Here is a 13388-nt window from a genome sequence, read left to right on the forward strand (position 1 = left end):
AAAACTTGGTCACAAATGGGTCTTCCAAATGGACAATGACCCCAAGCATACTTCCAAAGTTGTGGCAAAATGGCGTAAGGACAACAGAGTCGAGGTATTGGAGTGGCCATCACAAAGCCCTGACCTCATCCTATAGAGAATTTGTGGGCAGAACTGAAAATGTGTGTGCGAGCAAGGAGGCCTACAAACCTGACACAGTTACACCAGCTCTGTCAGGAGGAATGGCCAAAATTCACCCAACTTATCGTGGGAAGCTTGTGGAAGGCTACCCAAAATGTTTGACCCAAGTTAAACAATTTAAAGGCAATGCTACCAAACAGTAATGTAATGTATGTAAGCTTCTGACCCACTGGGACTGTGATGAAAGAAAAAGTTTAAATAAATAATTCTCTCTACTATTATTCTGATATTTCACATTCTTAAAATAAAGTGGTGATCCTAACTGACCTAAGACAGGGAATTTTTACTAGGATTAAATGTCAGGAATTGTGAAAAATTGAGTTTAAATGTATTTGGCTAGGGTGTATGTAAACTTCCGACTTCAACTGTACATACAATAATCATGACAGACAGCATCTCGCCACATGTTTACATATTAGATAGAATTCTAACTGTTCTTGTTCCCCTCATCATCAGTCACTATATTCTCTTTAACGGTAGGGCCTAGCATTTCCGTATCTGTGGATGGGATTTGCATTGTGCAGTAGATTTGATTGGCGATTCAGGTATGGTCTCTGACTGCTTAGACCTCTGTCAATATCTTCCTGTAGAGGTAGCATCATCCAGGGGGAAGGGCAGAGGCTCACTGTAGTCTCCTTTAAATCCCTGTCTGATAGAACATAACAATGAGATGACTTCTCCCAAATGGGGCAGACAGGTCTTATGCCTTTGGAGGAGACGCATTAAAAGTTGTGCTGCCGTAGAATTACTTCTGTTGAACATACATTCCCATTTAAGTTAATTTAATTTATGTATATAGCCATGTCCTTTCCAGTTATGCTACTCTAATGCGCCCCCCTGAGCTCAATTGTTCCCCCAGGCATATTCGGGACATGCATTCATTTCATTGCTTCTAAGCACGTACTAGAAGATGTCTCGCAGTTATTACAAGAAGAATTCTGTAGCCATCCATATTACCATAGCCATAAAATTTTAAAAATCTGTATTGCCAAAGTATTGTGCACTGCTGTAGTTTGTCCCCATAGACACCTGGTCCAGGTCATTTAGAATATGTTTTGGGGTTTTATATTTCTCACCTTTTTTATTATTTTATTTGTTAAGCACTTTGAAATGCATCCCCTGTAAGAGATGTTACTCTACAAATAATGTTTGATTGATTGATTTCTAATAGAGAACACAGTCCCACTTTAAATGAGGTGCAACTTATAAAGGCTTCATAAGCCCTACATAAATGCTTCACAAATCATCTATAATCGTATGTCATACTCTATAAATGGTGTACAAGAATACATAGTATTTTATGTCACGTTTGGCAAATCACCCTACAGTGGTAATGGATGTCATCCTTTATACACCATTTATAAAGTATTGGATACACTTATAGATGATTTATCAAGCCTTTGTAGTGCTTATGAAGTGTTTTATGTATGCTATATAAAGCCTTTATAAGTTGTAAAATCTGTTGTTTTACCTTCACGGGAAAGACCTGCATCAGGTGTGGCTCTATGGTGTTTCTCCTACAGTCTTCTTTACTGTCAAGAGAGACTGCCCTGCCAAACTGCATCACAGTCCCCCTTTCAGCTAGCACCCAATCACTGTGGACATGCTATCATAACCACTATCCATAGAGCTATCATTACTGTATCCTCAGCACTGGTGTTTTTCTCTGCCAAGAGCACATCGATGTACAGCAGTTTGTAAGATGGTGCAATGATGTGAATGCTATAAAGTAGATACGTATGTGTGCTTTATAATAGGATATATTTTTATACCATGACGATATATAGATTTTATGTATGCCATCTCAGGTTTATATTCGCTCTGTTGTTAGGACTTAAAAGCAGTTCCACCTCAAGGCTTGTTTGCTTGGTAATCTTCTAGCCCCAATAGTGAATCGCTTTCTCGCTGTAAGATTCTCTCTCTCTTTCTTTCTTTATCTCCTCAGGCTCTCCCAGTCAACAAAATATCTGCGAGTCAAAGAGGAGGAGGAAGAGATTGACTTGAATAGCATGATCACAGGTAATGCAAACAGCTGGGGTAGATGGTTCAAAGGTTGTTGTTAATGGTATTATTGACATCCTGGATGCTTTCCCTCGCTCTGCTTGCTCTTTGGAGTGTCGTATGGGCTGGAGATACTACATTACCTCCAGTCATTTCCCCCCATACCTTCTGGCAGCCGGCACCCCAAGTGACTCAAGGCAACGAGAGCATAGACCTATCTATGTTCCTGTGGCACCTTTTTAGTTGTTTTTCCATGAGAGAGAGAGACCACTAAACACTCACTAATGATGACACTGTAATGCCCTTTTTATAGTCTAGTCTCCTCACCCAAAGCTATTCAGCTAGTGACAGGTTTTTATTTTTAAATTCTGTAAGTGGCTTGCCGGCTGCTTAGCATCTGACAGGTAGTTACTCTCCACAAAGATGGCTGGTTGTGTGAGCGAGCAATCACTGGAGAGTTGGATACCCAATTTCACCTGAGGTAATTGATGCCAATCACGGTTGCTACTGGGGTGATTTCTCCGTGAAATTGGGCGTTTTCAAGTAGCAAGGAAGTATTAGTCCTAAGTCACTGGATCACCTGGCCTCGCAGTCACTCATTTTGATTTCAGTGAGCACAGGTGTAAAATGGAGTTTTGAGACTGGTTCAAAACCTAGAGGGGACAAACACAGATCTTTTAGTTTAGTTTTTCTTTTTATCTAGATTCCTCTATCTATTCGGATAGCTGCATTGATTGCTATGATTTGGTGGGTGGTTTCCATGGCAACCTGGCCCAGTCAGCAGGCAAGAGGTGGGGGGGGGCATAGGGAGTGTGTGTGTGTGTGCGTGCGTGTATTTTTTCCGTTAAGCTGTCAGTTTCTCCCAAGGAAAAAGAGACAACGTAGTCGAAGGAGCCCTGTTTCGTATCCTTTCAGGCCGAGTGCATTTCACCGGCTGTGTATCGGAGTGAAATAACAAATTTTAGCTCCACTACCCTCGACGACAGCTCTTCCAACTCCGTGAGGACGATAAGAGGAGGTGAAAGAGCTCTAGTTGTGACGACAGAATGCATTACTGCTACAGCCGGAGTAGCCAGTCAGGCAGGCCACACACACACACCACACACACATACCCAAACACATACTTGTGCACACAAACCAACCACACTCGCCTTACCTCCAGGCCACAAGGACCCAATTGCTTCTGCCATGAGTTTGTTCTTTGCTGCCTCAACGAACTAACCAAACTGATCCGTACTCTACTGTGAAGGATGATTCTGGGACCTGGATTTCATTCAGTACATTCTGTACCGGAAATGTGATAAGATAGTTAGAGAACACCACACAATGAGAAATTAAACTGAACACTCAAAAATCTTTTTCTTCTCACTCCATGCAGGAATGTCCATTCTTGTCATTCTTTCCTCCTTTGTTTTGTGGGACTTTTTCGGTAACTGTGGGATGGCAAGTGATCAGAAGAGACTTGTCGGGTCACCCCACCCTTGGACTCCTTTACAGCTGAAATCCCTTCTGAAAGGGACAGATGAGAGAGAGATTCACCTCTTTTCTATCCCTTGTCTTCTCTCTCCTTTACCTCTCTCTTCTTCTTTCCTCTCCTCCATCCTCTCCTCTATCTTCCTGGTACAGGAAGAGACAGTCCACCCATGGCCTTGGCTACAGCATACTTTTCAAACTGGACTTTTTTTGTAGTTATAACAAATATTGTTGCTATAGCATATAGTTATTACTCACTATGAGTTTACATGGTAGTTATACTATAGTTAAAGCATTTGTGTAAGTGGTACTGCAATGTTCATTACTGAGCTGTAGTTTACATTTCTTGTCCCACACTAGCAGATAATCATATTCTGGTCTTGATTCATTCATAACTGTCGTAGAGTTGAATACACTTCTGAGTGTCATGACAATCCATCTCTATGAACAATGTTAATTATGTTAATGTACTGAATGATTGTGTTAGTGAGTGATCTGATTGCAATAATATCCATTGAAGATCTTGACTCATGACTTGCATTCATATATACAGTGGGGCAAAAAAGTATTCAGTCAGCCACCAATTGTGCAAGTTCTCCCACTTAAAAAGCTGTGAGAGGCCTGTAATTGTCATCATAGGTACAACTTCAACTATGACAGACAAAATGAGAAGAAAAAAATCCAGAAAATCACATTGTAGGATTTTTAATGAATTTATTTGCAAATAATGGTGGAAAATAAGTATTTGGTCACCTACAAACAAGCAAGATTTCTGGCTCTCACAGACCTGTAACTTCTTCTTTAAGAGGCTCCTCTGACCTCCACTCGTTACCTGTTTATTGGCACCTGTTTGAACTTGTTATCAGTATAAAAGACACCTGCCCACAACCTCAAACAGTCACACTCCAAACTCCACTATGGCCAAGACCAAAGAGCTGTCAAAGGACACCAGAAACAAAGTTGTAGACCTGCACCAGGCAGGGAAGACTGAATCTGCAATAGGTAAGCAGCTTGGTTTGAAGAAATCAACTGTGGGAGCAATTATTAGGAAATGGAAGACATACAAGACCACTGATAATCTCCCTCGATCTGGGGCTCCATGCAAGATCTCACCCCGTGGGGTCAAAATTATTACAAGAACGGTGAGCGAAAATCCCAGAACCACACGGGGGGACCTAGTGAATGACCTGCAGAGAGCCGGGATCACAGTAACAAAGCCTACCATCAGTAACACACTACGCCGCCAGGGACTCAAATCCTGCAGTGCCAGACGTGTCCCCCTGCTTAAGCCAGTACATGTCCAGGCCCGTCTGAAGTTTGCTAGAGGGCATTTGGATGATCCAGAAAAAGATTGGGAGAATGTCATATGGTCATATGAAACCAAAATATAACTTTTTGGTAAAAACTCAACTCGTCGTGTTTGGAGGACAAAGAATGCCGAGTTTCATCCAAAGAACACCATACCTACTGTGAAGCATGGGGGTGGAAACATCATGCTTTGGGGCTGTTTTTCTGCACAGGGACCAGGACGACTGATCCGTGTAAAGGAAAGAATGAATGGGGCCATGTATCGTGAGATTTTGAGTGAAAACCTCCTTCCATCAGCAAGGGCATTGAAGATGAAATGTGGCTGGGTCTTTTAGCATGACAATGATCCCAAACACACCGCCCGGGCAACGAAGGAGTGGCTTCGTAAAAAGCATTTCAAGGTCCTGGAGTGGCCTAGCCAGTCTCCAGATCTCAACCCCATAGAAAATCTTTGGAGGGAGTTGAAAGTCTGTTGTCCAACAACAGCCCCAGAACATCACTGCTCTAGAGGAGATCTGCATGGAGAAATGTGCCAAAATACCAGCAACAGTGTGTGAAAACCTTGTGAAGACTTACAGAAAACGTTTGACCTCTGTCATTGCCAACAAAGGGTATATTAAAAGTATTGAGATAAACTTTTGTTATTGACCAAATACTTATTTTCCACCATAATTTGCAAATAAATTCATTAAAAATCCTACAATGTGATTTTCTGGATTTTTTTTTCTCATTTTATCTGTCATAGTTGAAGTGTACCTATGATGAAAATTATGGGCCTCATCTTTTTAAGTGGGAGAACTTGCACAATTGGTGGCTCTGACTAAATACTTTTTTGCCCCACTGTATATATCCACAAATTTCTTGTTTAACACAAAGTATAATTTTGGCAAGTCGGTTAGGACATCTACCTTGCGCATGACATAAGTCGTTTTTCCAACAATTGTTTACAGACAGATTATTTCACTTATAATTCACTGTATCACAATTCCAGTGGGTCAGAAGTTTAGATACTCTAAGTTGACTGTGCTGTTAAACAGCTTGGAAAATTTCAGAACATGATGTCATGCCTTTAGAAGCTTCTGATAGGCTGATTTTAAATAATTTCAGTCAATTGGAGGTGTACCTGTGAATGTATTTCAAGGCCTACCTTCAAACTCAGTGCCTCTTCTCTTGACATCATGGGAAAATTAAAAGAAAGCAGCCAAGACCTCAGAAAAAAAAGTCTGGTTCATCCTTGGGAGCAATTTCCAAAAGAACAAAAAAAGGTACCACGTTCATCTGTACAAACAATAGTACGCAAGTATAAACACCATGGGACCATGCAGCCGCCATACCGCTCAGGAAGGAGATGCGTTGTCTCTTAGAGATGAACGTACTTTGGTGTGAAAAGTGCAAATCATTCCCAGAACAACAGCAAAGGACCTTGTGAAGATGCTGGAGGAAACAGGTACAAAAGTATCAATATCCACAGTAAAACGAGTCCTATATCGACATAACCTGAAAGGCTGCTCAGTAAGGAAGGGAACCCGATGGTCACTCTGACAGCATTCTAGAGCTCCTCTGTGGAGATGGGATAACCTTCCAGAAGGACAACCATCTCGGCAGTACTCCACCAATCTGCCTTTATGGTAGAGTGGCCAACCGGAAGCCACTCCTCAGGAAAAGGCACATGATAGCCCGCTTGTATTTTGCCTAAAGACTCTCAGACCATAAGAAACAAGATTATCTGGCCTGATGAAACCAAGATTGAACTCTTAGTCTGGATCGAGGGAAAGATGAACAGAGCGAAGTACAGAGACATCCTTGATGAAAGCCTGCTCCAGAACCTCAGACTAGGGTGAAGGTTCACCTTCCAACAGGACAACAACCCTAAGCACACAGCCAAGACAATGCAGGAGTGGCTTCAGGACAAGTCTCTGAATGTCCTTGAGTGGCCCAGCCAGAGCCCATACTTGAACCCGATCGATCAAACATCTCTGGAGAGACCTGAAAATAGCTGTGCAGCAATGCTCCTCATCCAACCTGACAGAGCTTGAGAGGATCTGCAGAGAAGAATGGGAGAAACTCCCCAAATACAAGTGTGCCAAGCTTGTAGTGTCATACCCAAGAAGAGTCCTTATTTATATATATTTTTTATATAACCTTTATTTAACTAGACAAGTCAGTTTAGAACAAATTCTTATTTACATTGAGTTAACTGCCTTGTTAAGGGGCAGAACGACAGATTTTTACCTCAGAGATTCGGTCTAGCAACAAACTCTCTAACCACTAGGCTACCTGCCGCCCTGAGTCGAGGCTGTAATCACTGCCAAAGGTGCTTCAACAATGTGCTGAGTAAAGGGTCTGAATACTTATGTAAATTATATATTTCAGTTTTTTATTTTGTATACATTTGCAAACATTTTTAAAATCCAGGTTTTGCTTTGTCATTTTGCGGTATTATGTATAGATTGATGAGAAGAAGAAAAGGTTTTAATCCATTTCAGAATAAGGCTGTAAGGTAACAAAATGTGGAAAAAGTCAAGGGGTCTGAATACTTTCTGAATGCACTGTATATACACATCTTTTAAAAGGATTTATTCCTTTAGTATTTTTCACTAACCCTCCCCTAATTGGAGTAAACTAATGAACAAAAACGCTTCTACTTACAGCTCAAACATACTATATAAATTTTACAGACGCAATCTATGTTACATTGGTTAACTTTTTTGTTTTTAGTTCTATCCTTCCTTTACCCTCAACTCCTCCCATCTATTTCTGAAGACCATCCAGTTTGATTTCTATTCGCCTTATTTGCCATATATTTTTAACAGTGCTGTTTCACAAAAGTTCAGAACATGTTAAAAAATAATGTCTGATTGGGCCTTCCACGCATGCAGAATGACACTGCACTATCACGCTCACTACTCTACACCATTTTGAAGATTCACCAAGTGATGTGCTGCTCTCTTCTTTCTTTCTCTCTCTCTCTCTTTCCCTCGCTCTCTCTTTCTCTTTCTCCACCCAATCGTGAAGAGCAAGTGGTCTCGCAGTCTCATAACTGTGCAGGGAAACAGATGGTCCCTATCTGACACTCGCTGGGGAGAGAGCCACCCCATACACAATCATTTTCTAGCGCGCCAGCGGCCCCCACCTTCTGTGGCCTGCTCATATTTCCCTGCTGCTGTTCAATATGGGCTAATGCTGCTGGGATCCTCAATGTCTAGTCTCACATGAAAAGTATCTGGGACTCTTTGTTTACATACCAAGCTGATTTGGAACAGTGGAGGCCTTTGCGATTGTTGAGCTTCTGAGGGAGTTGGAATTTCAGGGTTGAGGTGAAATCCATGTCTGAAGGGATGTTTTGGTTGGCATAGTGCTAGTTAGGACTGTCCCCGACTAAAAAAAGAAAATGGTGGTCGACCAAGATTTGTCCTGTTCAGTCGAAATGTTTAAACATATTTTTCCATATATAGACAGACACACTGTTTGAATAAAATAAACTACATATGCACTGAGCTTGTCTGATGCTTTAAGCACACTGTTTGATTAAATAATTAAGACACACAAATAACTCGAGCCCGATGGTCACACTGTGTTGAAAAAAATGACAGTGAGTACCTGTGTAACTGGCGCACGTTGTCTCGCTGTCCTCCCTACTGCAGCGAAAATGCACCACAGCACAGCAAGTGTTTATTGTGCTGTCCGTGCTGAAGCTGCAAAATCATTTCAGCCATTTGGTTTCTTACTTGTTGCTGTCTGAAAAGTTCTGTTACCGAAATCCATAATTTGTTTCGGAAAAACATTCCCTATTCCTTTCATCCTTGTTCTCTTTACGTGAAACATCTCATGCATGTGACCAATAGGGCCTGACCTACAGCCTATCATAATCACATAAAAGCTCCAAACACAGTAACACGTCACAGCAAAATGGATGCGGAGGACATGAAAAAGAAACTCAAAATGGGTGAATGTTTAGGGAAAGGGGAAGTCATATCTGTGGAAGACATTTGACTTAGTTGTGGAAACTACTGGAGATCATGAAAAATTTGGGTATAAGAGCAAGCTTTGTGTGAGTATTTTGTGTGCCAAACAGTTGCTGTTAGATTACAATATTTATTTTCTCCGACCATTTGGAACAGTGTAAACGACACTAAATAAGTGTACCATAGAGTCTGTTCTTATAAAAAAACATATATATATATATATAAAGTCCTTATTACAGCAAACTAAAAACAGTTGCATGCATTCGTGAATTGCGGTTTATTTATTATTTAGGCTAATTATTCAAAGCTCCCTTTGTTATTTAATTTTCAAACTTAAATGCTTATTTTGTATTTCAAAGCATGAATGTCTCATATGCTGTGTGATGGCAGGAGTGAATGATTGATTGATACAGTAGCCTATATATTGAAATATAGGCCTAAGTAAGTAAGTTAAGGTATTAAGACTAAACAGGATGTGCTCTTAGGCCTATAGCTCGATGGTGGTTATACAAGACTATTATACAAAGTCTACTAATGACAAATACATTACTTATTATTTTAATGATGATCATAATAATAACTATAAGAAGATAAAGAAAAAGTAGGGTATAGGAGCGAGAGCTGTGTACAGATTATGTGTGACAAAGAAGTGCTGTTAGATTACAGTATTATTTTTCTGTCTGTTTGGAACAGTGTAAACAACACTAAATCAATTATACGTAATACCAGTCTGTTCTAACCCAGAAAATGGTAAAGCCTTTATTACAGCATAGCAAAGATTAAAAACAGACAAATCTGTGAAATTGCTTTATCCAACATTTTGCTGTTGCATGAGGCTTGGTGCTCATAGAATCAGTAGACTAAACACTCAAACAGGCAACAGAAGCAAGATCTGTCTTATTTTTGTTGATATATATATATATATGGATGATTTATAAAGCCCGTCACATCTTAACAGTTCGGCTATTGATTATAGACCTAATTAAGTCGGGGGTTTCCTCTCTCCTCAATATTCTTAGACAATAAGGCTAACATGCTGACCACACTGGTCGCGCGCGTGCGTCCGCCATTGCGCACATGTTGATTTTGTCCACCCACACCAGACGTGATCAGGATATGCAGGTTGAAATATCAAAACAAACTATTAATTTGGGGACAGGTCGAAAAGCATTAAAAATTATGGCAATTTATCCAGCTGGCTTGCTGTTGCTAGCTAATTTGTCCTGTGATATAAACATTGGGTTGTTATTTTACCTGAAATGCACGAGGTCATCTACTCCGACAATGAATCCACAGATAAATGGGTAAACAGAGTTTGTTTCTAGTAATCTCTCCTCCTTCAGGCTTCTTCTTTAGATTTTATATAGCGGTTGGGAACCAACTTTAAGGTGCATTACCAATACCAACTGGTATGGAGTTAATCTTTCAATCACCCACATGGGTATGTGCTCCTAAAAACCAATGAGGAGATGGGAGAGGCAGGACTTGCAGCGTGTCATGGGTCACAAATAGAACCAAGTTCTATTTTAGCACCTGGCTACGTAGACGCTTGTTGGCACTCACAATGATTGAATAACATGTATATGTGTACATTAATTTTGCATCGCACGTGATGCAAGTGGTGTGGTCAGCATGTAAGGCAAGGACTGTTTCCTCGTCTGCTGCTGCTGCCTCCGCCGGATTGGTCTCATTCCCAATATGTTGATTAACTTTGCTATTAAGCACACATCAACATAGGGAAATGCGTCAATTCTATGGCGCACTGAAGATTGTTTCAGATCCGCAGACCGCGACTGTATCCAATGCGGGAAGAAGTGCATTTGTTAGAATATTAGATGTATTATTTTTTCATAATATAACCATATACAATGTCAGTATCACATGTCTTACAGTGATGGACTGTGCCATTCCCGTGGCCTCCGCAATGGATTAGTTCAGAGACAGATGCAAATCAGACAGGTGTCTTGTACACCATGAAGAAAAAAATGTATATTTGACTGCTCGACTAAATAAATCTTAGTCAACCAACAGCCTATCGATCAAACAATCGACAAGTCGGCTAAATGGGGTCAGCCCTAGTGCTATGCAATCTACGAAAATCCTAGTTTTGATACCAAATTGGTATAGACAGCATTGCCAGTCACTGTTGTGAGGACAGGGGGATAAGCAATGCCATTTTTAATTACCATTATTTTGGCTTTAGGTGGCAGTAGGCAGCCCTAGCGGCGTGTAATCTGTCTGTTACCATAGCAGCAGAGGGGGAATTGTATGGCCAACTCGACCAATAACTAGGGCGAGACCACCGCCACCCAGTCACCACCTAAACAGGGTCTGGTAAACAGGGTCTACATGTCTTACCAGCTGCTACTTTCGGGTTGAGGAGGGGAGAAGGAGGGAGGGGGTCATGAACTGGTTATGCATAGTAATGACTAGTCTCTTTGCTGAGCTGTCTGTGTCAATGCAGGAGTGCTGTGGGTTTGTGCCTGCGTGCCATGAATTAATAATTGCTCAAGCACTTTGTGTCTGCGTGGGGAGTTAGTGTGCATGAGCAGGGTTCAGAACAGTTGTTTATTTTGACTTAGTGAATTTAAAAAACTGTAATTGCAATGCAGTTTGTAGACTCTGCCTGTTATGGATTCCCCTGGTACTGCTGCTCTTTCCGTGCACCAGTTCCAGAGGTCTACATCACCGGCCTCTAGGCTTCACTGAAGTTTCTAATTACGCACTTGATGGTTCCCATATCCCCTGATTAGTAATTGTATATATGTGCCCTCTGTTCCCCATTGTCTTGTCGGTTATTGTTCCCATGTCTGTTGGTCTTGTGAGTACCTGTACTTTGTTGTTTCAGCTTTCGTGCTGCCTGTATTGTGTTCTTGTTATTATGTGTCTCGTCCCGTGTATTGTTGTGTACTTGTTATTACGGGTCTCGTCCCATGTATTTGTTAGGGGTTTAACCTCGCTCTTTTGTTTGGGTTACATCCCTGTGTTTTTTTCTATACGTGTTTGTTTTGGGCTTCGTCCCCGTGCCTTTTCATGGCTGGTTGTATTTTGGGGTTGAGTATTAAAACTCCCCATTACGTATTCCTGCACCTGTCTTCAATCATTTATACAACGTGACACTGTCGACTTGATTTGAGTGCTTTATATGTGTGTAGCTAGTCTTATGTACCCAGTAGCCTTTGTCATAATATCTTGAGTCTGGTAGAGGGTATACTGTGGTTGTTGTTATGGTACACATATGGTAATTCTTGACATCATTTTTTATGCTAAACCAAATTCAAAAACTCCTTAACCCCATTGAGACGCACCTACCCTGGCGGGCCAATAACCGAAAGGTAGCAGGATCAAATCCCCGAGCTGACAAGGTAAAAAAATCTGTCGTTCTGCCCCTGAAAGACAGTTAACCCGGGTGCTGATGACGTGGATGTGGATTAAGGCAGCCCCCCCACACCTCTTTGATTCAGAGGTTAGGTTGGGTTAAATGCGGAAGTTGTACAACTGACTAGGTATCCCCTTTTCCCATTCCCTATCTCTCCATCTCGCCCAGTGCCATCTCTGAAGGAACATGTTCATCATTTATTTTCTTTGATTTTATCCACCCCCACCCCCTCTTTCTCACACTGCAGAGGGTGAGAGGGCTGTTGTGTAAACCAATCAAATGAGCTCCCCTCTCGTTTGTAGTGGCGCGCTAGAGGTGATTGGATGATTGTCCATGGGCCTCTGGTGGAGCAGAGGGCCCCTATCAGGGGTCCACTATCTGACTTCTGTCCGACATGACTGATGGCTCTTATAAAGAGTGTCTGAGGAGAGGTTTCACTTGATTAACAACCAGTGGTGGTGTGTGGGTAAAATCATTGAGGAAGCCAAGCCAGTGAAAAAGCCATATTACAACCTGTTGTGATGATAGTGTTGTTTGCTCTATAACCCATTTGTTCATATGCCACCATGATATACAATAAGGCAGTGACAACAAAAAGACAACAATCACACAGTGGTGGAATAAATTCAACTACACGTACGTTTGTTTCATTACAAAACCGAAGAGCAACATCTGTTCAGTGAAGTCCACAAAGCAAATATTGCACATAAAAGTTATTTTTATTTTTTTCACCTTTATTTAACCAGGTAGGCCAGTTGAGAACAATTTCTCATTTACAACTGTGACCTGGCCAAGATAAAGCAAAGCAGTGCAACACAAACAACAGAGTTACACATAGACGTACAGTCAATAACACAAAAGAAAAGAAAAAGAGAAAAATGTATGTACAGTGTGTGCAAATGTAGGAGAGTAGGGAGGTAGGCAATAAATAGGCCCTAGGGGCAAAAATAATTACAATTTAGCATTAACACTGGAGTGACACATGTGTAGATGATTATGTGCAAGTAGAGATACTGGGGTGCAAAAGAACAAGCGGGTAAGTAATAATATGGGGATGAGGTACTCGGGTGTGCTAATTACAG

At 41.2% G+C, this 13388-nt stretch overlaps 1 protein-coding gene across 4 annotated transcripts in view; it reads left to right on the forward strand.

Moving 5' to 3' along the window:
* LOC118370878 (lethal(3)malignant brain tumor-like protein 4) overlaps positions 1 to 13388 on the forward strand; it is a 138751-nt gene that overhangs the window by 79618 nt on the left and 45745 nt on the right. For all 4 annotated transcript variants that reach the window (XM_035756099.1, XM_035756111.1, XM_035756119.1 and 1 more), the window contains one exon: positions 2126 to 2199. In XM_035756099.1, coding sequence (XP_035611992.1) covers positions 2126 to 2199 — 74 coding nt within the window. The remainder of the gene's footprint in view (positions 1 to 2125; positions 2200 to 13388) is intronic.

The sequence above is a fragment of the Oncorhynchus keta genome, chromosome 4, assembly GCF_023373465.1.
Source record: "Oncorhynchus keta strain PuntledgeMale-10-30-2019 chromosome 4, Oket_V2, whole genome shotgun sequence".
NCBI lineage: Eukaryota > Metazoa > Chordata > Actinopteri > Salmoniformes > Salmonidae > Oncorhynchus > Oncorhynchus keta.